This window comes from Dromaius novaehollandiae, chromosome 2 (assembly GCF_036370855.1).
Source record: "Dromaius novaehollandiae isolate bDroNov1 chromosome 2, bDroNov1.hap1, whole genome shotgun sequence".
Classification (NCBI taxonomy): Eukaryota; Metazoa; Chordata; class Aves; order Casuariiformes; family Dromaiidae; genus Dromaius; species Dromaius novaehollandiae.
In genome coordinates, this window is record NC_088099.1 from 80,900,168 (window position 1) to 80,923,461 (window position 23,294).

A 23,294-nucleotide genomic window follows, 5' to 3' on the forward strand; every position below is an offset into this window, starting at 1 on the left:
CTGCTATAACTACTGCTACATGTAACTACTTTGAAAGGAAAATGTCTAGGAAATAGAGTAGGAACCCAGATTTCAAGACAATGCAAACTGTTCATATTTAAATTCTCATCCTGAACACCATAGAAACAAAGAGATTCTGTTAACAGATTTTTATTGCCTTTCAATTTTACGTTCTTCTTCTTCAGCTAAGCATGAGGTTTGGCTTCCCCCTGAGTTCCCTTAATAACCTCCATTTCCTCCGTGTACCGTATGATTGCCCCCAAACAGGATCTCAGTTCTCCGTATCCCTGTTGCTACCCTCAACCCATTCCTGTTCCCTTCTGTGCCCCTGCCATTTCCACCCCACGTGCCTTTACTCTGCCTTCTGGTATAAACTCTCAGCTCCTTCTATATCCTCTGGCAACTGCTGTGCAAGAAGGTCCAAGCTTTAAGCATGCCAACTGGCCAGCAAGCAGTCCAGATCGTATAGAGAACTATTGAACTCACACTGCCATGAGTCTGTCTCCTCTATGCTGTCCGGATTTTCCAGAAATTTATAAGAAAAAAATAGCACTGAGGACTTCACCATTTGGTCAAATTTGACTGAAATTGATCCAAAGGCTCAAAAGTTATTAGGAAGGAACCAACAAGAGAGCACAATGATATAGTCCTGATTTCTTTAGGAAATCAAATTAAAAACAGTTACTAGAAGCAAGCCTTGAGTGTGTAACTCTGGTTAACATTAATGTGTCTCAGTGCTTTCACTGGGGATACCCAGGTGAACAAAAGTAACTGTCTGAGGTCTCCCGATCAGGCCCTAGGTATGTCTACATGGGGTTTTTCTGCAGCTAATTTACCTCATATTAAGGTTGCTAGGTTCCACCACTTGAGTTTGTCATATCATAACCTGTATACACTGTCAGTGCTCTCTAGATACAAAGGATACTCTCAGATGTGAGTTTTGAGACAGTGTGCCTGTTTTAGTCAAGTAAGTGTTAGCACTGGCAAAATTCTGAAGTTTCCATCTCAGATGCCATACTTCTACAGCCCCAGTGATGGCAAATGCAAATGCATGATGAAATGTAATACCTGTCCTAGAGCAAGCTACTCTGAATTCTCCCAGGACAATGAATTTGGAGAAAATACTCCACAGTGTCTTCATTCCCCCGTCTCAGAAGAAATTTGGCAAAGTTTAGCCCAATTCCCTGAGCCATCTGTCTCTTCACATGAAAAAAAATGAAATCAAAACCTGCAAGCTGGATTGGTTTGCCAGCCAAGATATTACCCATCGTCTTTTGTGAAACATGTTGACAGGGCATTAATGAAGGAAATCAAGATTCTTTTATTTAAAATCCATATGAGGCAATAGTTGTGTGGAGTTTGATTTCATTAACCATTTCATCATCTCTGTTCTCATAGTTACACTGAGAAACGGTACAAGAATCCAAAGCCGGGAACTGAATTCCCACTTTACAGACTTTGTGAACCACATATCCAACTTACTTTCTTCTGGTACAGACTGTACATTGCTATACTCACAGTGTATCAGGGCTGTACAGGCACATGCATGAGACTTGGTTCCACCAGTGAATGAAGGTGTCTGCCATTGTCTCAGTTTCTCCTATACATGTTGAGGCCATAATTATGTCAGGACTTGCAGGATGCACAGAAGTCGCTGGCCAGCCCTTCCCTCTATCTGTACATCTCTACACTTTTGCTCTTCTATCTCAGAGATCTGCATGGAATCTCCTTGGAAGACAACAGAGTTTCTTTAATGTCAGCTGAGCCTGGTGGAGGGAGAACTGCTTTCATCCAGGAGATACACACTGTATTCCGGGCTGACCAGCACTCGTACCTCATAGCTGGCCAGAACATAGTAACTCAGATCAGATGCTGTTTACTGAGTCATAGACAGCACTCTGGTTTTCCTGGGACACACGCCATCTAAATAACCTCCAAGCACATCTGTGTTTACCTCAGAGCTGAAAATCCCACAGCCCAGTAACTATAAAAGCAGCTTTTATGAGTGCATTTCTCAAGAGTGCACACAGAGTTTCAATGATATTTTAATTGTATTGATATGAATATTAAAAAAATGAAACTTTCACATTCTAGAGGATATCCCACATCAGATTCTCATAATTTTAAGATACATAAGGTCAAATTTAAAAGTCTTTATAATTATGGCTTTCAACATTTGAAAATGTTTAGGCATCTGCTCAGAAAATAAGTACAAATATGCAGTGTTACTGCAGAAAAGTTTTTTACAATTTATTTTGATTATTTTAAAAATATATTAAGCAAGACGATCTCTCATTTCCTGATTTCCTAAAAAAAAATTGTTTATTTTATGGGCATTTTATTTCTGCTAAATGTATTTATTCAGCCAGTTGATCATATCCTTTCTTCCTTCCTCAATATAAGGTTTATCTTGAGGACTGATATCTTCTCTTTTGCGATGTACGAAGCCGTGAGTTTGTCCAGGGTAAATTTTAACCTCATAATCAACTTTACAGTTTTCTTTAAGCTTCTGCTCCAGTAAGGCAACCTGTAACACAGAGTGTTCTGTCATTGCTTATACTGAATTAACATGTTATTTGTTTTCAGTCCTCAGCTTATCCTGGATTTCACTTTCCTGAAGACACAGTATGTCCTTTCTGCTGTTGTCTCTTCTGTTAATCTTATACCCAAATGCATTTATGTTAGCACACCTTTCTTTCTTTCTTTTTTTCTTTTTTTTTCTTTCCTTTTTTTTTTTTTTTTTTTTTTGGCCAGGGTTTTTCTCTCCAGTAAAATAAGAGTATCTGATTATATAAAATCACCAAAAAAAAGCATATAGGTTAGTCTAATAATACCTGCAAAGATAAAAAACGCTGCTCATTATTGCAAGAAAGATTGCATGTGGTGATCCCTGTACAAGTCACTGTGTACAGGCTTCAAGAAAAAAAGGGGGCAAGATTTTGATTCCATTTGAAGCTGATTTGAGGGAGGAGAGGCATTGATACAAACCTGCAGTTCAAAGCTACTGCAATTTTTAGCAGGGAAAGTAAAGGGAACAGTCAATGAGAGCACACCTTCCTTCCTGGTCTCCTTTGTAGATAAACATCCTTCTCCATTTCTTCGCCACCCTTGCTCCTCAAGATCCTCACACTTACTTCTTTAATAAAAATCTGTATTTTGCTCTAGAAGACCACTGACAAGCATGCCAGAGATGGGAAGTTCTGCAGGACAGTGGTGAAGGAATTGGATAGTCACAGGATTTACTAATTCTCCTGCAACTAGTGATGCCAGTGGTATGGGTGGGGATTTTCTGCTGATTTTATGCATCGTCAATATGATTAAAGAGAGTCTCCTGTCCTAAACCTGACCCAGGTATCCCTTTGACTGCCGTTATGTATGCTTGCCCCTTTCCTCCTATGAACGCTCACATTTAAAGCATCCGTATTTTGCAACAGAAACAGAAAACATTTGTTAGAGTCACTGTAAATCTTTTTGGCTTGGTGATAAACAACATAAATTTGTGTAGAATTACTGTAAAAGTTAGAGAAAGAGGGAGGAAAGGGCAAATTAATTTTCTACTTTCTCTTAATTAAATACCAAATTATGAAACAAGCATGAAAAAGAAACAAAAAAAATCTCTGACAAGAAACTTGCCTGCTCCAGTGGAATGAAATCATCTTTTTCAGCAAAAATGAAGAAAGTGGGATGAAGTAAGTTGTATGCATCATGAAAAAACCTGATCACTCCTAGGGAAAAATACAGACATAAAATGATCCACACCATTTTTGAAATCACTGTAAAAGTTATACAGTCAAAATAAATGGCATTCCCATCAGTTAGAGCTGATTAAAAGATCAGCTTGTAATGGGATTAAACATGCTTCATTTAAAAGTCTCTTTTGTTGCAGGAACATCCTATGTTTTGGGATGTCATTAAAGATGGAAGTAACAGCTCTGTCTCAAAAAGTCAGGGAAGAAGCTTTATATGTTTGTTCCATTCTCATGGTTTTCTCTGGGCATCTGCTTTTGACCACCATCAGAGACAGGATGCTGTGAAAGCTCGACACCATACACCGTCTAGCCTCTAGGCTGGTATGACCATTCTGAAGAGAATTATAAACATTCATGGTTGCAGATACATGGCCAGAGTTTCAATGTACATGTATTTACACTGATGCAAATTCATAACAAATTGATCTTGTAATTTTGAATATTCAAATATATTTGAATTTAAACAACAGTGAAATATCTTTACATAGAGAACTAACACCCTGACTGCTCACTAGTTGCATTACTGGAATTATTACCACAGAAAAGCCAAAAATTAGCAAGTAGCATTGATGAATTCATTCATGATCAGCCAATCAGTGCAGCAAAATAGTCCCCATAGGCTTTCTAGGAAAATACCTTCAGCTTCCTTCCACCTCAGAATATAGATTGCTCTGGGTTATACAGAATTACAGAGATTTGTAACAAAAATATAAAGGTGGTGTGAATGCAGTATGCATGGCAATGTGAGAGTAAGTACCAGGTTTAACACAGGGTTAAAAAATGGCTTGTATTAATAACAATGGGTGCTGTTTCCAGTAGTAAAATTGAGGAACGTGTTGTTTATGCCATGATCAGAAGGCTGGCAGGCTGACAAGAACACAGTGCTGATGACCCAGCCATCAGTAGAAGACCCTGTGCTCTAGCAGACAGACAGCAGAAGGGCTGCCATCAAACACATATCTCAAACAAGGAAAAACAGACAACAAGCAGCAAGCTGTCCTAAAACTTACAGAAGTCAAGGTGAGCAAGATTCAGAGGCAAAGATCCACCCCATAAAAACTGATGGCTCCTGAAAGAGGTATAAGATTTGTCCAGAAACTGTTTTGTCATCAATCATCAAGAGGAACCTGAGACTTAGCAAGTTCTTGATGTTGGGGACCGAGATAGGATGGTGCTGTGCAAGACAGCAGAGAATCTCTAAGGCAGAAAGTGATGATGTGGTAACTATGAACTGTGGCCAGAATGTGTGCATGTGAGTTGCCCGTGATCAGTACATGCCTTCCTGCCCACATGGCAGTGATCAGTATGTACCTTCCTGCCTATCACAAGATGCCACAACGCACAAAGGAGACAAGCGGAAGGAGGAGGGGCTGGGTTTGGTTGCTATATAACCAGCCATTGTCTCAATAAACGATCTCTTGCACCACCCTATCTGAGGTCCATGTCTTCATATGCCACATCTTGACACTTGGTGTTTCTTGTACCCCATGTTGCGCAGAAGTGGTCCTGGCCATACCACATGAATACATGTGTCTTGCTGCTTATGATCAGGTGAGTGCGAAAAGTCAAACTGCTTAAAGATTTTGTACAATAAAATCACCTTCTTTTGTAAGGTCTAACATAGAGTTTTGTTACAGTAATACTCCCACAGAATAAATTCCTGCTGCAGTTGTGTCACCATGTTATAGACAGCTTACACTTACCATAGTTGGACACCCCAGCCTTTAAATGAGGATTTTTTAGCATCAAATGGTGTACTGCTGCTCCACCCCAGCAAAACCCAATGACTCCAATCTTCTTTGCGCCACATTGTTCCTGTAGGTACTTCAAGACGACATCAGCTTCTCTAAGACACATAAATGAAAGTGAATTAAGGCTTTAACAGTATTTCCTGGAAATCTGAGAATAAAGTATAACTAATTAAAATTGACCCCATCTTCTACCATTTCTACACCATTTTTTGATTTTAGCATATTCTTGAACTATTGCAACATCAGAACTGGACTGTAGTTTTGAAAGTCAAACTTACAATCAATCATTTCTAAAATACAGGAGAAACTCCAGGGGAGAAGACAAAGCAGACAATGTTTGAAGTAGAATTTATAAGTCAGTCTCCCTAGATCACTGTTATTACAACCTACGCTGATTTTATAAATGGCAACTCAATCAATTACACAAATGGCAAGAGTTTTCTCGTGAGCTAACAAGAATAAAAGCTTAAGAGACATATAGCTAGTCAAGAGCATCCCATTATCACAAGTGTGACTAGAGGTAAACTGTTCATGGGGAAATCAAGTACTACATGAAACTGAGGAAGCAAATTTTGAAAATGTTGAATCAAAATCATCAGCAAAATAATTATGTAACTTAGGCTACATGTCCGATACAAATGGTAAAAATACAGCTAGAAGGGTGGCAAAGTGGTGTGCTTTGAACCAGCTGGGATCTGACGGGGAGCAGGACTAACAAGCCCTATTGAAATGGTGTTTCCTGACTGTGTTGTCATCCTAACTGTTCTGGATGGAAGCTGCACCTGCCTTCAGGAACTGGCTCAAATTGAGGGGGAAGGAGTCTGCTGCATCTTTCAGCCTCAGCCATTTTTTTCTTTTGAGTCATTCATCTCGCTTCTACTCTCTCCAGAGAGTACTTGTGTCTGTAAATAATAGTCACTTTTATTCTTGTTCAAAGTTTCTGCTTTTCTCCAAAGAGTGCCCTTCACACAACCATGAGCTTGACCCACAAACTGCATCAAATTCTTGTTTGCGGACACCCCACTGCATTTGACCTGTTAATAATTTAGGACCTGATCCTGCATCTTTATTGAGGCAAAAATTCCTACTAAAGAAGCATGCCCACATGCTGGGCAATGAATAACAGATGTACTTGTCTATTTTGCTGGAATCTCGAGTTTTCCGCCAATCATCAAAAGAAGCCCAGTCATTAGAAGGTTTCCAAGCTTCTTGTCCCACAAAAAAGTCTGGGCAGATGGCTCTGCAGGAAAAATTAAAACACTTTAAGCCCATGAAATAAGACTGGTAAAGGATTAAAGGGAAGTCTGTGTGTTCTACACAGTAAATTCATTTTGTTTAATACACAGAATTTAATCTACATCAATGTATTATACAAAGGACCTTCATTATTTTTCTACATCTAATAAGGAGAGTTAGTCTAATTTCCAGATACGTTTTCCCCGATATAACCCATTAATAAGACAATTTTTAAATTGCAGTTAAAAAATCCTTAGCAGTTTCTTACCAAATTCCCCCCAAAATCTGCAATTGCACGTTACATACATTTGCGCTAAAAGGTATTACCCAGCAATACTGGAAAGAATATGTCCGATATGCTTTTCATGTATTTGACGACATATTTCTTTCACTGGCATGTGCTGGTACACTTTACCTTTGTGGAATTTGTTTCAGCTTTTCTGGAATTTTTATCGTAACAATAAATGCCAAGCAAGGAAGGAGGAAGCAGGCTGTTTAAAGCTAGTGAAGGCATTCAAATAACCCTGTTAAAGCTGGAAAATCAGACTTTTCTGTGTTTCTCCTCTTTCCTTCTGTACTTGCCTACTATCAATTTATTGTAGGAATACTAAGCAATGTTAGATTTCTTACACTGTTTTAATAAATAAGATACGCCTTAGAAAAACTCTGTAAAATTGTCCATATTTATATGGCTTAGATAGAAAGGAAATAGTTGGAGAGACAACTTTGTTATTAAAACCACACTTTCAAAACGGTAGGATTTCTTACATGTATCCGTTAGCTGTGAGCAGATCTGCTATGTATCTGGTGTTTGGGAGTTGCCATCCAAATATATCATGAATCACAATCACAGCTTTGTCCGATTTGCCAGATGGTTTGCAAACATACGCCTTGATGTGCTCAACTTGTACTTCCTGCCCACAGCCCTCGTAGTTAAACCTGTCTCCGATATCGCATGGGCAGGGTTTGGCTTCATTCGCCATGTGTGACACTAACGTGCGAAGAACAAAAAAATATTCAGTGGTGAATATTGCAGCTTACCATACTGAAAGAGGTCAAAATAGAGTGGTAGCATAAAATATCGAATTTTTGAATCATTACAGTAATATTGTGAACATAGTGATTATCGTTAGATCTGAAATGTGACATTTGTCAAACAGCACATTGGTTTGATTTTCTATAAATATTAATTTTGTTAGAATTACTTATGTTATAGACTCTTTGGATGAAAAGCCTAACTCAGCGGGGACCTGGTCTATAACTATGACTTCTGTGGTCTACATTAATACAGTAACAAAAAGTTACTGTTACAGCTACAATAAAGTAAGCTAACCAGCTAGGCAACCATCAGAAACTTATTTAGACGGTGATGAAGCCAGTTCTTTTACTCTTCATCATATATATGTTCTTGTCAGGAATGCATAACATACATACTTGAGTATAGACTGTAAAGGCTCAATACATGACTCAACATTTTGGAAAAAAAGCAACTTCTGTGGACAGAGATATAACTACATTTAAATTAAACGTGATAGTTTCCACTAGAGATGTAAATCATTCCCTAGCAGATCTTTTCAGTGTCAAGAAATGCATTTGCTAAACAGCCTTAGTCTCAGATGTCCACATTTTGGAGGAATATACTAAGGAAAGGTGCTAATAAAAATATGTTTACCAGGGAAAGCCACAGGATAAAATCATATTTATTTAATAACAAATAAGAAACACATTCAAACTCCACGATAAGAAAAAAAAAAAGAAAACTGAATGCGAGCAAAAATTCCTTAAGCTGAGCCAAATGTTTTATGAACAAGTTGACAATAAGGTATGGTTAAATTTTTACAAACTATTGCATAAGTCAAGGTAAACAAGTTACCCACAAAGGTTAAAAATGCCAGTAGATACTGACAAAAGTTTATGTAGCCACTTGGTCTCAAGTTAATGATTGTAAGCTGCTATTAATGATCGCATGCCACTAGGCTTGGATTAACTGACTGAATAAACTGAGTTCATATTGCTGCAAAATGACTCAAATAACATATCTGAATATGCATCCAGTAGCTCCAAATTATTCAAGGATGTGGAGAGAATTTAGCCAAAACTTCACCTAACCTCTCCATGGACCAGTCACAAAGGTCTGTGAGCACTGCCTAAGAAAACTGCACGATGCCAAAATGGAGGCGTGCAAACTGGGCCACCCCAAATATCCTCACGGACAGAAGGGGGAGAAACAGGTCGCTGTTACTTGAATACCAGTGACGCTAAAGGGGAATTCAATAGGAAAATAAAGAAACAAAAACCCTATAGGCAGAAGATTTGCACAGATTTCTAGGGACCAAGATGTACTGCATTTACTGACTCTTAATTTCAGGCTATCACAAGCAGCGTCAGCAGGGCTATGCTCGCAGAACTTGCAAGATTTCATCCTCCCCGGATCAATTCAAGATAAGTTGTATCTTATTTGATACCTAAGCTGTGTTAACCTTGGACATACATTTATACTAATCCTCCACATTTTCTTAAATAAGCCACATCCACCCATAGCTGGTGTTTTTTCACATGTTATAGTCTCAGATATAAGACCCATAATTTCAAATATACCTATCAGGAAAAAATGAATTAACAGACAGGCATATAAGACAAATACAGTTTAAATATATAACAGAAAAGAGGAGGTAACTAATTTTTGCCTAACTAATTTTTGCTTTTCTTTCCACAATCTATTGCCTTTTGACCAGACTAAAATTCAGAAAACAAAAAGAGCAAGTGAATATTAAAGAAACTTAAACTTCAGAACTCAAAAAGCACAAGTGCAATCCCAATACCAGCCAGTATGTCCTTAAAGGCTTTAACTGTAAACATTGTGCATTAGGTTATCTGATAAAATTTAAAGTAAAATTTAAAATAAGAAATACGTAAAGATACAGCTCAGGAAAAGAGCTCCATAGACAAGCCTGCAGGGGATTGCACAGGCGTATAAGCCATATAGACTTGTAAACTTTGTACGCACTATATGCAAATAATATATAGTTTTCTATTTTAACATCCCATTGAAATATCCTTTAAGAATTAATTACATATAGCAAAGTGTTGTTTTAGGAGGAGCTCTAAACCCACAGCCATCACCCCACGTTTTGTGTTCCACCATCTCCACCTGCAAACACTTGAGCGTTTGAAGATCAAACTAACTTCAGTTTTGATAAACTTGAACCTAATAACAGATAAATAAAAAAAACCCTCTGTGTGGCTCTTTTGCTTTCAGCAGACTTTCAGCATGAGAGGTCGTCCTTACCTCGAGAGGGAAACCAAAAAGGTTTTGAACAGTCATCTCTAAGAACCAGGGAGGAAAGCAGTGGCCTGCTGGCTTTTAAATGAGCATGCACCCTTTAGCAAGGCATGGAGATAAAGGTCCCCAAAACAGGCTGCATCGGGCTTCAGTACACACTTGCTTTACGTTTCTCATGAAGAAAAGCCATTAAAGCCAAGAAAATGTGCATACCTGTGGTGAGCCAGGAGGACCGTGCCCCAGGAGCCCAGCAGGGACAGCTACCCCGAACGCAATCCGATCAGTCGCCAGAGAAACTGCTAAGTCACAAAGTGCAACGGGTGAGCGCAGGGATCATGTTTCTTCAAGTAACAGTTACATAAGCTGCTGCCTTTGCCTTCGCCTGTCACAGAGCCACAGAGTTAAGGCTCTTCCTTTTAAAGCCTGTAGTTTTCTTGCAATTGTACAGAGAATGTGTTCATGTGGAGTAATGCTATATCTGAACACGAAACCTGCTTTGTAACTTGTACAAAACGTCATCAAGAACTGGAGAGCCGGTCTTTGTAGTTCAGAGCCGTGCGCACTTAGCTAAGTGATTCATTTAGACAAAACCTTTTGAAAAACAGTGTTCCCATGTGTTTAGAGGTCGGGGTAGTGTCGCTTTTAAACATTATGCTGGCATTTCTCTCGATTGTTTTTTTCATTACAACGTCAGGGACAGGATGAGGTAGTGAAACAGAGCGTGCTGACATTGCAAGACTCTATGCAAGACAGAGCTCATACAGCACAGGAAAATTTTTTTCTCCTCCAGAGGGACAATAAATAAAATGTAAACAGGAATGAGTTTGTAGATTGCTCTACAAAATGTTAGAAATCCTGATACGCTTCTATCCTATCACAGGACATTTTATTATCAAAAAAAGTCCTTTATCTCCTTTCAAATTAAAGTGACTGTCTGATTTTTATTTTTATTTCTTCCCTTCTTCCTTCTGATTTTCTTTTTATTGGATTACTGGGGTTGTTCCTTAAAGAGCTTTATCTAAGGACATTAGCTATCAAAACCCTTTGTTTCCTCAGAGGCACATCTGAAAAATACCACTGAATGCACAGGCAGTGCTACCACACCTTTTCTCTCAGGCAAGCCTTACGATTTAGTCCTCCTATGTGAGCTTATTTCCCATACTCTAAAGAACTTTATCAATATTATTTATTTACAATTCCTAATGCAGCTGAATAAATGATTCAAAAAAGAGCCCACTACAGAATTCCAGAGTGACGTCAAAAGGGTCAAAAATGAGTCCTTTCTTTTTTGGCTTTTCCCACTTGTATCACATTTTACAAAGAACAGTTTATATCACATAGGGTGTTTAGAAATTCCATAGCGACTTCAAAGAACAGTAGTAAAATAAATGCTAGAAAATTAGCTCTTCAAATCCTTCCTAGAAACAAGAAATTATTGCAATATATAGACTACCTACAATAATATATTGCAATATATATAATATATACATTTTTCCTCTCTGGATTTGCCTAGCTGCCTTTTCATTTCCCTAAGTACTGTGACTCTGGAAGTTCTTCTTGATACATAATACCATTCCCCACGATCTGAAAATTAAAATGAAACCTTAAAAGCTAAATGGGTTTTAATTTGGTTTCTTGCTAGTTCCATGTTCCTTTCTGAACAATCCTTTTCCTGAACTTTCACACAGAAGTGAGAACTTAACGCACCACATGCATAATCTCTGCACATGCAGTTGGTTGGACTTCAAACTGTAAACACACACTCCTTTTGGCTCTAGACTTGAATTTCCAGTTACTTCATGAGTCATGGGTTTTGAAGAAGATTTGGCTGTGCTTGTCTTTATGTATTTTTCTCTGTCACTTCAAACGAATACTGCAACTCAGTTCTTTTTTTTTCCTGTTTGCATAACCGCAGCATTGGAGTACACACACTGTTTCAATATATATGAATGACTGCTGCTCTCTAAATACATGACCTGATTGTCCTCTTATAAAATATCTGGCCTAGTAATACTAATGGACCTCCACTGAATTCAGGGCTATCCAGGTTTTACACTGGGGTAATCAAAAGTACAGTGAGCTTCCAGACATCTATATTTTTCTCCCAGAAAAATGTGTATGACAGCTACATCACTCAGGCAACAGCTAGGTCAAGACATTATATATTGATGGTATCATATGAAAAGCAATACTAACCGGAAAGTCACAGGCCAGAATTCTCTGAAGACTCAAGGGGAACTTTACAGTCTGCCTTTGGGAAAGAGGGAAGGGCGTTAGCAGCAAGGAAAGGAAGGAAATGTGGATTATTAATAGCAAAAAAAAAAAAGTAAAAACCCATGGCAAAGAGAGAGAAGAGTTAGCTAATACCGTTGATTATTTTTAAATGAGACGCACCACGAGGTACATTTCTTTGATGGTATATTTAATTTGAAATCTAAAATCTTCACAATATATTATGTAATTGTTACTAATTCAAGTTGCTTGCTCTTCTATTAAATGTATTTATTCAGCCAGTTGATCATATCCTTTCTTCCTTCCTCAATACAAGGTTTATCCTGAGGGTTGATATCTTCTCTTTTGCGATGTACAAAACCATGAGTTTGTTCTGGATAAATTTTAACTTCATAATCAACTTTACAATTTTGCTTTAGCTTCTGCTCCAGTAAGGTGACCTGTAATAGAGAACATCCTAGTAGATATATTAAAATAGCCATATTCTACGGTGCCAGTCCTCAGCTAATTCATAATTCAACTCCCTGAATTACCACGCAGGCTAGACAATATTAACCAAGCTCCCCTATGGACAGAACAACAAAAAAAAAAGATATAAAGAAAATCGTCTTTTGAAATAAGGGTCTGGAAAGTTTGTTATAATATAAAGGCAGGTCCAACTATCTGCAAGGAAACAATAAAAATATCTCCTACTTGTGTAATATATGGTAATGCTAAATATGCTGAAAATGAACAAAAAGCCTCCAACAAACACCTATGGATGCAATTTGGTACACGGTTTATGGGAGTATGTGCTTGGAAAGCTTGAACAATGTTTCTATTTATTGTTTAGAAAAATGTAAATGGGGACAAGATGTCCTTTTTAAAATTTTAGCAAGAAGTGTTGAAAGTAAGTGATAATGTCATTTCCAAATTTCAAAGAATCATAGAATTTTTGAGGTTAGCAGGGACCTCTGGAGATTGTCTAGTCCAGCCACTGGGGTCAACTACAGCAGGCTGCTCAGAGCCATTTCCAGTCAGGTTTTGAATATCTCCAAGGATGGAGACTCAACAGCATATCCAGGCTTCCAGTGTTGGATCGCCCTCACAGTAAAAATGTTTTTTCTTACTTTTAAGTGGTATTTCCTGTATTCCAGTTTGTGCCCATTGCCTCTTGTCCTTTCACTCAATGCCACCGAGAAGAGTCTGGTTCCATCTTCTTTACTCCCACTTATTTCTAGGTGACTGAATAAGTAATAGTATGAAAACCAAATACAGTTTGACCTACTGAAGACTTTTTCAATGTATTTTGTTTTATGGCTAATCAATCATGAACATAAGCCAGTTTACATGAAAAATCTTTCTTTCTCTACCTCAAACTTAGCATGCAAATGTGAAAAATTCAAGTGGAAATTTCTACAGCCTGGATCTCCAAAGATTAATTTGGAGTTGCACAAGTGATATAATAAATCCTGTTAGAAATATGTTGGTAGATATGCATGGGAACAAGGAAAACTCCGAAGGAACTTGTTCCACAAGATGATCTCACTCCATAGAATATGCAGACATATCTGCGCATAAGGCTTATTGTCCATCACTGTACAGACATTCATTAAGGCTTCACAGAAAATAGCTGTGGAGAGCAAAATGACCAAAAGTTCGTAAAACACAGACCGAAGTTTTCCTCAGCAGCCGTAACTCTATCCTTTGTGCATGTGTTTCATAATGCTACTTCTAAGCATTTTTTTCAATCTGAAAGTCCACCTTTCTATTCAGCACATGTATTTGGTGATGAACAAAATTTGTATAGTGAGCAGAAGTTGTGAATACTAGAGGAGACAACGAACAACAGAAATAATCTCCTTCATTACAGGACTGGAAAGTGGATACATACCAAACAGTTCTTTCACTTCTTAAGTACTATCTCTCCACCACACTGCCAGAGCAGTGTTTGCAGTAATAAAATGTGATCCTGTTATTAAAAATTGTATTTAGGCGCAAATATTTGCATACAAGGGAGCAGAGTTTATGCTGCATGAGCAGCTTAGTAATTCTCAGTATAGAATGTGTGCAGTTCAAAAGCAACTTTTATACAGAAGGCAGCATTATGGAAATCAGGCTTGTCGGCCACCATAACAGGGCCTGACCCTAGGTTCCCGCAGAAAAGTTCAGAGCCAAATCAAAGCAAATTAAATAATTAAATTTTAATGACGCGCGTGCAGTAATTACAGCTCGAGCTGGGTGCCTCTGAAGAGGGACCCCGAACAAAGAAATCCCTGGCCAATTATAGCTTTTTCAAATTAAGTTTCCCACCCCTCATGCGGTAGTTCAGACCAATAGTAATTTTTAGGTCTGGGGTCTCCTGCTCCTTATTGGGTCTCATCGTTGTTCCTAGGCAGGCTGTTTTTCTCCCTTATCTTTACTGCTGTGGTTTCTGCTGACTGTTGTACCCTTGTTTCTTGTTGGGTCTTACTGTTTTCTCTCAAGGTCCTGAGGAGGAGGAGGTGATTCTAAATCATAACAATTAACACTGCCCCAGCAGTGAGCTAAGGCTTTGCCCCTCAAGGTCCTAATGCCCTGCACTGGTCTTATTTCAAAGCCTTGACATCCTCCCTTTTGGAGTGTGAGATGCAGGAATGCAGACTGCTTGTAACTTCCTTATCTTCCCAGCTTGAATCAGTTCTCAGGCCCTTTTCTCACTGGACTAAGTAAAAGTTCATTATTTTATCTAAGTGCAGCCTAAGGCTCCAGCAAATTTAGCTACTCATGCTAAGCAAGTTTTATATAAGTTGTGCTAAGCAGCTACCTCTAGACAGTTTCAGTTCGCTATTCTTTAACAGTTAGTTCCCTCATAGGCTTACCTTGTTCTAATTACTTCATGCTAATTAAAAAAAAAAGCATCAAATGCAACTAAAAAAGAAACAGACTCCTAATCACTGTTCCTCATCACATCCTCTACTTTATTGACCCCAATAACTTGCCACTTTTAAACGTTTCTTTCAGTGTGAAATCTGGAAAAACAATTCTGTCAAGATTCCTGGGATCAATAGAAAGCAAGTCCTGCAGCCAAGGACTCGGCCTAAACCCTGAGTAGAGTAATCCAAAACAACAGTGGGATTTTTATAAAACTTTGTTACCTGATTTACGAGCAATACTTTGACAAAAGAAAGAGACTTAAAAAAAATACAGCTCTCATTCTTTGCTTAGGTTACATTAGTACTTCTGTGTCAGTCTCCCATTTTTCTGCTCATTTTTTTGATCCTCAAGGAATAGTACAAGGCTCAGTTTGAAGAAAATTCAAAAACTCAGAAATGAAATAAGACAGAGGTTAATGACATACTTGACCAAGGGGAATTAATTCATCTTTTTCAGCAAAAATGAAAAATGTAGGGTTCAGCAGGTTGGATACATCATCAGAATCCTTGATTAGTCCTAGGAAATATTAAAAAAAACAACAGCTCATCAACTGACTTTTAAAGTGAAATTCAGATCCAAATATAGCACTCTGCTTCTGCAGTGAGAAGTTTTTCTCATCTCAGCTGCTACAAACATGACTCCTAGAAGAATACCCTCCTAGATTAAAAAACTCCCTTTGAGCCAATTTCTTAAGCTACAGATGGAGTATCTGCATTAATAACACTTGCAATACCTTCTGTGCATCCAAGCTTGAGTTCTTTGAAACTGATCGGGAAAGCCAATGTTTTACTCAGTAGTCCTAGAATTACATTTGGAGAATATTATCAGAGGAGAGGTGAGCCATCCCAGGTTCTTGGATGGAAAGCTGGAGTTAAAATAATCGCAATCTACTTTACTGAGCAGTGAGATCAGAAAACACTGTCTGCTTCCGGGCAAAGTGCGAGCTCTGTAGCATGCAGCTGCAAAGCAGCAGCAAACAAGAAGAGAGAGCTGAATTGGACAGGTGACCTGAGGACAGTATCTATGTCAGCCCAAAGCTGACACAAAAATAAAGGCACGGCTAACATGAAACTAGGAACAAAAATTCCTAGTTCCATTCTGAAACTAGGAACAAAAATTCTCACCACCATCTTTGTTGCATAATATTCTTCCTACTTTGCTGAAAATGTCTCTTTTCACCAAATGGAAGCCTGATATTAATCAATAATGCTAAATCAAGTACCTAAGCTACACAATACATATTTGTACCTGCTTCTGTTACAACCAAGTAATTACTTACTATCCATGTATTTACTTACCATAGAGAGATACACCAGCCTTTAATTGTGGATATGTCATCATCAGGTGACGTATAGCAATACCATCCCAGCAAAAACCAATGACTCCTAATTTCTTTCTACCACACTGTTCCTTTAGATATTTCCAGACAGCATCAGCTTCTCTAGGACATATAAACAAATGCAAATTAAACACCCATAGTAAGACCAATATTTGAAAATCTGAAAAGAAAATATAAAGATGCGTATAGCTGTCCCTATATCATGTTGCTACAATATTTTCTTCCATAAACTTAAAGAAATCATTACTTCAGACAAATATTAGTGATTGCTAATCTGAAATCCTCAAAAAGAGGGGGAAAAAATCAATGGAATTAAATGAAACCACCATATGAATAACATACATTGATAGAAACTTAAAGGGATGGAAACAGAATGATTGATTATAACACCTACTTCACAGGTAAGAACGCTTAAAACTCTCTGAGAAGCTGAGTAAATTTTTGTTCTGTAAATGTAGATGGAAAAAGTAATAAAACCTTCTCAAGAGAATGTCATCCATTAGACAGTGACAATGTTGACAATAACCGTAAGCTAGCATCTGCAATATCAGATGTTGCTGCAGGATAGTCAATGTAACAAACATGGAAGATGTTTTGGGAATTTACATGTAGCTTGAAAAAACAGTTTGCCCAAATGCTGTATTCTGAAAACACCGTTTACCCCTGAAGTGGATGTTGCCCTGCAGAGGCAGTACAGAGAAGATATTGGTGGGACAGACATAACAGTTAAGTCTTTTATAGCATCTCAAGAGTATATTTTGAGTCCCAAATCCTTGCCCCCTGGGACATGCAAGTTGTATGATGTCAATACATCAGCCTTGCAAATACATTATCCACCAACACACAAGCAAACACACACACCCCCTCAAAATAAGTGCCTAAAATCCTTTCTTCACTGGAACTGACATGTGAAATGTGAGTCACCTGCAAGAACTGGCAGGCAGAGCCCAACCCTCCCTTCCCATTGCAGAAGAGAGGGGACAGATCCCAAACTGAGGTTCCACAACTAAGCCCTCTGAGACAGGAGCTCTCTGGATGTGATTCGATCATGTCTCCCCTAACCTCCCCACCAAAATACGTAAGTTCAGCAACCTTTAGCGTAGCTACCTCCAAAAGTCCAAGAAAGACATCTGCTCTCCCAGGAAATTAATTAGTTTGGTGTTTAATTAGTCTGGCCTGTCCTCAGTGTTATCTTGCCAGCAGCTCCTTTCTGTGTTACTAAGGCAGCAAAGCACCTTTGCTAGGAGACAGGAGGTCTTTGCTGATAAACGCTGAGGCAGTGTTGCATGTGGGAGGGGAGGAGACATGATCTCTTCAGGGGCAGCACCAAAAAAACCAGGAGACTGTGTACATGCTAACATTAACAAGTTAAATTCCACCAAGTTAAACTCAAAGCTTATTGAAAGCCAGGGCAGATTCAGAGAGCTGTCTGATCTCTGTTCATCAAGGACCGCCTCACGTATTAAGCATTAGTTTCAGTTTGTGGATGGTCTCAATGCACAGTTCTTCACTAAGGACAAGAGCCATTTATTTGGAAGAACAGACAAATGGGTGTGAGATACTATCCTTACATCAGGGTTTAAAGGTGAGAAGATTCTAGTCCAGGTCACAAAGTGGAAAGTACCTTTGCTTGGCAAAGGGTCTTGGCATCTTGTAGCAGCCTGATTTTAACAGCCCGAGGACATACCTGGTCTATAAAGAGCACCAAGACTCCTGTAATGAAGAGCAGCAGCTGGTGCTTGCCTACTATTTTAGCTACTTCAGCTGTCATTCCTTCTCCCCCCTCCAAATATGTCATCTTGTTTGGTTTTGAGTCATATTCAGGTAACTGGCCATTTTAATCAGTCTTCTCTTCTGTCACTCTGCCTAGGACAGACACAACACCAAAGAATCCCTGGGTGTTATCACCATGCGGAAGAAATCAGTCCCATTTCTCTCAAGAGGTGTTGCATTTCCACTGTGAAGAGACATGACAATTTGGATCAAACAGTATTTTGCAAGAAGCAACCTTTGAGGCAAAGGAAGAAAGCCCCAAAGCTACCTCTTAGGTTCACTCAGGGAGACAGGAAAGAGCAATACAAGAGCTGCTCTAGGCACTCTGCTACTGTTCAGGAAGAAGCCAATAAAGTCTGTTTTGAAAGCTGCAAATGAAATCTAAAATACGTAATACAGACTCTGTTGCTAAAAGGCAAGTATAAGCCAATGAAAATAAAGGATGTTCTTATATAACTGGGCTGATGTGCATCCAGGAAATCTGAGAGATCATGAAAATGCCAGCACTGCTGAATACAATTCCAATCAGCTATCCTAAAATGCACGAAACGGGAAGCAGTTATGTCAATAGCTGGACAGGACTGGAACTAACAAAGAGTTTCTTCAGCAGTGGTGCCAAAATAACGTCTTAAAGAGTTATCCAAGGAAGTTATCCTTGATCTCACTAACTACAAGGACATAAAGTCTGCAGGTAGGGGCAGGCTTGTACCTTCCCCTTGACCTTGGCCAAGGCAAGAGTCTGACTTTAAGACTGTGGCAGCAGCAGCTCTTCTCCCTCTGCTACGTAGCTAGGCCAAACAGCCGAAATGCTAGCAGAAGAGTCTTGCTTCATGCTGTCTGAAGTTACTGTTCTTTTTCAAGGTAGCCAATATGCCATGAGCTTGAATCACAGCAATTTGGCCTTTAAAATTCTTCATGGTGAAAAGAAGAGACTGCATGCTATAAGCCCTCCCCTTCTGGGGGCTTGCTGCATGGGCTCAGAGAACACTTAGAGACAGTGCAACTGAGGGTGGCCTCCTTCTCTGTAGTGACCATGAGGACAGGCTCACAGACAGTGCTGCAGGTAAGCCTCAGGAAGGGCTGACCTCCGCCTTCCTGGGGAAGCTGCTATTAAGCTGAGGCACTACTGCTTGGCCTTGTCTGAGCTACAGCTCCCACTGCATCGCAGCCTCACTGGTAGATTAGCTGCATCCAATCTCAATGAAAAAAGAAAAAAAAAAAAAAAAAAAGGGGGGGGACAGTAGCAGGCAATCCAGCTCCCTGGCATCTTACTTATTTATTTTTCTAGCATCTCGAGTTTTCAGCCAATCATCAAACTTGGACCAGTCATCAGAAGGCTTGCAAGCAAGCTTCTTTTCCTACAAAAAAGTCTGGGCAGATGGCTCTGCACAAAGAAAAAAAAAAGTTAAACAAATTAATCAAACTTTGAGCCTTTTTTTGCCCCTTTATACCATGGAAAGTTTCTACCCAGGCATAATATTGTATTGATTTCTTTTTCTTGATAAAGTCATGCTTATCATTGTTAACTATTCTACAGAAAGGCCTATATGCTTTAGAAAACATCTATAAGTAACTGTATATGCTTTTTCAATGACTAAACCACATAACATCATTTGTGATGTAAACTGGGAAAAAGTAAGTATTTTTATCCCCAGTATTTTACCTGAGTATATAAATTGAAACTACACACAATAAAAGAATTAACTTGTAAGGAATGATTAAACAAAATTCTGATTACAACAGTTTTAGATTTTGCAAACAATGTAATACCATCAGTGACAAAACAATGATGAAATCCATCATTAATGGGTTCCATTTAAGCAACATAATTACAGAAGATTTAGTCGTTTACTACAAAACACATCACAAGGCTTACATATAAGCTAGAAAAAAGAGCATATGGTCTGTGAGGTCTGGGAAGAACAAGTGAAAGGCTGAAAGGGAAGAATGTATGGGAAGAAAGGGAGGAGTGATTTATTGTGGACATCCTTTAGTGACTAGAGAAGGAATTACTGATGACCAGAGTTCCTGTATCATGGGGGTGGCTCAGCATGACCTCAGCTGAAAAGTGTGGCATAACCAGCAGGAATTATTATGGTGCAGCCACTAGTGGATAAGACAGTCACCTCATGCAGAAGTAAACGAGCAGGGGACCTTGAGGCATCCATCACAAGATCACCCCAGGATGCTGCTGTGTGTTGTCCCAAGCACAGCCCACAGTGAAGCAATGGGATGTATCTCAAGGATCGTGGTGAAATTACTGGACTGGTTTGGCCTAAAGCAGATCAAAGTGTGTTGAAAGCATTTTTGTACAGTGTTGGATCATTTCTGTTAAAAAATTAGTGGCTTCCTAAAGTTAGGATAAACACAGCGTACTTGCATTTGGAAAGGTCTAGGCAAAACTGCACAGCCTTTGAGTAAGTACCTGGCAAAAAGGCTACATATTGCCTTGAAAGTGAACTTTCCCAAGCCCGTACAAGAACAGGTTCTTTGTCGCTCAAACAAGCCTGGTAAGACAGTACAAGCCATTACTCTTCATGTGGCGTCAGAAATCCAGCTCTCATAGCTCCCATGCTGTAATAGGGAAAAATCCAGCTGTTTTCCTGCCAATAAGTGTTGGTGCATCAGTTCAGCCGTATCATGATGCAATGAAGGAACATGCGCTGCTTCTCTTCATTGAGAGACTGGTGCTTGACAACTCTCAGCTTTCCTCCTGCTTAGAGCAGTGGAAACTTCCCTTGACCGCTGCAGTATTATCAGGATGGATGGAGGGAAAGATGGGGTTACAAACAGAAGTATGACATGGCATGAATCACAGAGAAGAATTACAGAAAATCATTCAGGTAATGTGGAGCAATACCAATTCATCAGAGACTGAGTATTTTTTAAATGAGTAGACTCTTACTGAAATAATGAAGGATCCCACAATCTTGGATCTGAGCAGGGGGGGTCAAGACTTCAGGAAAGAAGGCAGAAAAGAGAAGACTGTAGGCCATATTCATTGTTCTAGTGGACCAGAAATCCCTAATCCTCACAGAGGTGTCTCATCGTTATCTAACAGAGGCACCTAGAGCTCCCTTCAGCTCCACAAACAGGAACCACTAAGGGCAATATCCCTCAAAGCTAGACCACTACAGAATGAGGTAGAGGCTTGTTTTAGGGACTGGAGGCTTCAACAGGCCAGTCCCAACCCTATACGCATGTTTGTAATGTACACTGCAAATCCAGTTGTTGCAAGACACAGCACATCCAGTTGTTGCAAGACATTGTTCCACTTTTAACTCCTGCAGATCAGCTGAGTGTGAAAGATTTACAAGGAAGAAGGGGATTATACTTAATACCCCATGTGTACATATGATTCACCATATTTTTGATGATAAATTTTTTTTTAAATCCCATTGTATAATTTAGCTTCAAAGAGGATTTATTTTAAAGACTTCTTAAAAGAGAATACACACTTCAAAAATTATTTCTTTAATTCTGCTTCAGAACACACTACTTTTTAAAGCCCCCCCCCCACATTGCTGGGAAATTTATCAGAACCACTTTTGACTGCATCACACTTTCAATATTCTAAGCATTCTATGTGCACAGTCATTTCTTCTGTAAGCAGCAAAATATGAAGGAAGCATGCTATACTCTGTTACATTTCAAAGCAATGTTCCTTTGTGGTTTTGTTATACAGAAAATTTTCACTCAAACTGCAGCTGTAAAAGTTTCCCGTTGTGTATTGGAATAATAGTTTATTACATAGGCCTAGAAAACACAAGAGTGGGATTGGGGTTTTTTTTGAGAAGAAAAGATTTCTTACATGTATCCATTAGCTGTGAGCAGATCAGCTATGTATCTGGTGTTTGGGAGTTGCCATCCAAATATATCATGAATCACAACCACAGCTTTGTCTGATTTGCCAGATGGTTTGCAAACATACGCCTTGATGTGTTCGACTTGTACTTCCTGCCCACAAACCTCATAGTCAAACCTGTCTCCAGTAGCACATGGGCAGGGCCTCAACTCATTAGCCAGCTAGGAATCTGCAAGAAAGCAAAAAGGACAAACAGTAATATAAGTTATCTGTGGCAATAGCTATTACTATGGGTCATAGTCCTCATGCAATCCGCACAGTCCCCTCCAAATGCCTAGTAATAAGCAGTTTGTAGCGCAAGGTTAGAAGTGAAAGCTCTAGGTGTTTTGTTAACAGGTGCTTGACATGAGCCCTCTTTGGTTTCTGCAAACACTCTTAAACCCCAAGTCACTCACAATATCCCAGGACTGCAGTGAGTGTCCTGATCCAGTATCGGGAGGGTTTCGTTACGATCCCAAAGACGAGATTAAGACGCTAAAACCGGTCAAATATCGTACAACCTTTCAACTTTATTTTCCACGAAGTGGGGAGAAAAGGTGGGGAAAAGGTGAAGGGGGGGGGGAGAGAGAGAAAGAGAGAGAGAGAGAAAGAGATATCATCACCCGTGGATCCAGCGGCATCCCGTTGGTCCTCTTCACCCTGGGTGTAAATTTTAGCGATGCATGTGCAGTAATTACAACTCAAGCAGGGTCCGACCCTAGGTTCCCGCTGAAAAGTTCGGAGCCAAATCAAGGCAACGACACGCGTGCAGTAGTTACAGCTCGAGCTGGGTGCCTCCGAAGAGGGACCCCGAACAAAGAAATCCCTGGGCAATTATAGCTTTTTCAAATTAAGTTTCCCACCCTTCACATGGTAGTTCAGACCAATAGTAATATTTAGGTCTGGGGTCTCCTGCTCCTTATTGGGTCTCATCACTGTCCCTAGGCAGGCTGTTTACTGTTGCGGTTTCTGCTGACAGGTGTGTCTTCATTCCTCGGGTCCTGCCATTGTCTCTCAAGGTCCTCACAAAGAGGTGGTAATTCCAGCAATTAACACTATTTCAGCAGTGCACAGGAATGCAAACTGCTGGTAACTCCCTTATCATTCCAGTTTGAACCAGCTCTCAGGCCCTTTTCTTACTGAACTAGGTAAAAGTTCATTATTTTATCTAAGTGAGGCCTAAGGCTTCCAC

General features: G+C 39.3%; 2 protein-coding genes across 4 annotated transcripts; both read right to left on the reverse strand.

Annotated features, from left to right (window-relative positions):
* Positions 1–2,029: 2,029 nt before the first annotated feature.
* LOC112982727 (carboxymethylenebutenolidase homolog) lies at positions 2,030–10,478 on the reverse strand. Its single transcript, XM_026099317.2, has 6 exons — positions 10,233–10,478; positions 7,505–7,727; positions 6,633–6,740; positions 5,453–5,595; positions 3,634–3,725; positions 2,030–2,527 (listed from the first exon to the last, which is right to left on the reverse strand). The coding sequence occupies exons 2-6, from the start codon at positions 7,717–7,719 to the stop codon at positions 2,348–2,350; spliced, it is 738 nt and encodes a 245-aa protein (XP_025955102.2). The 5' UTR covers positions 7,720–7,727; positions 10,233–10,478; the 3' UTR covers positions 2,030–2,347.
* A 1,923-nt stretch (positions 10,479–12,401) lies between these two features.
* LOC112982723 (carboxymethylenebutenolidase homolog) lies at positions 12,402–22,956 on the reverse strand. 3 transcript variants are annotated; one of them, XR_010387426.1, is made up of 6 exons: positions 22,726–22,956; positions 22,070–22,292; positions 16,445–16,587; positions 15,571–15,662; positions 13,361–13,475; positions 12,404–12,691 (listed from the first exon to the last, which is right to left on the reverse strand). XR_010387426.1 is itself a non-coding variant. In XM_064505471.1 (5 exons), the coding sequence occupies exons 1-4, from the start codon at positions 17,613–17,615 to the stop codon at positions 13,452–13,454; spliced, it is 282 nt and encodes a 93-aa protein (XP_064361541.1). In that variant the 5' UTR covers positions 17,616–17,651; the 3' UTR covers positions 12,402–12,691; positions 13,361–13,451. The 3 variants fall into 3 exon arrangements, 1 of the variants encoding a protein (XP_064361541.1); XM_064505471.1 differs by lacking the exons at positions 22,070–22,292; positions 22,726–22,956 and adding an exon at positions 17,593–17,651 and having other exon boundaries at positions 12,402–12,691; XR_010387427.1 differs by lacking the exons at positions 16,445–16,587; positions 22,070–22,292; positions 22,726–22,956 and adding an exon at positions 15,880–16,017 and having other exon boundaries at positions 12,403–12,691.
* Between the last annotated feature and the right edge of the window lie 338 nt (positions 22,957–23,294).

What these genes read in the sequence shown, in the direction of transcription:
- LOC112982727 (XM_026099317.2), bottom strand. Translation starts at nt 7,719, where the DNA reads ATGGCGAATGAAGCCAAACCCTGCCCATGCGATATCGGAGACAGGTTT. An exon ending in CTCACAGCTAACGGATACAT is followed by an intron (nt 6,741 to 7,504) that starts GTAAGAAATCCT and finishes TTTTTCCTGCAG; the next exon opens with AGCCATCTGCCCAGACTTTT. An exon ending in ATTTCATTCCACTGGAGCAG is followed by an intron (nt 2,528 to 3,633) that starts GCAAGTTTCTTG and finishes TCTGTGTTACAG; the next exon opens with GTTGCCTTACTGGAGCAGAA.
- LOC112982723 (XM_064505471.1), bottom strand. Translation starts at nt 17,615, where the DNA reads ATGTCTTTCTTGGACTTTTGGAG. An exon ending in TCTTTCTTGGACTTTTGGAG is followed by an intron (nt 16,588 to 17,592) that starts GTAGCTACGCTA and finishes TATATGTCCTAG; the next exon opens with AGAAGCTGATGCTGTCTGGA. An exon ending in AATTAATTCCCCTTGGTCAA is followed by an intron (nt 13,476 to 15,570) that starts GTATGTCATTAA and finishes TTACTTATTCAG; the next exon opens with TCACCTAGAAATAAGTGGGA.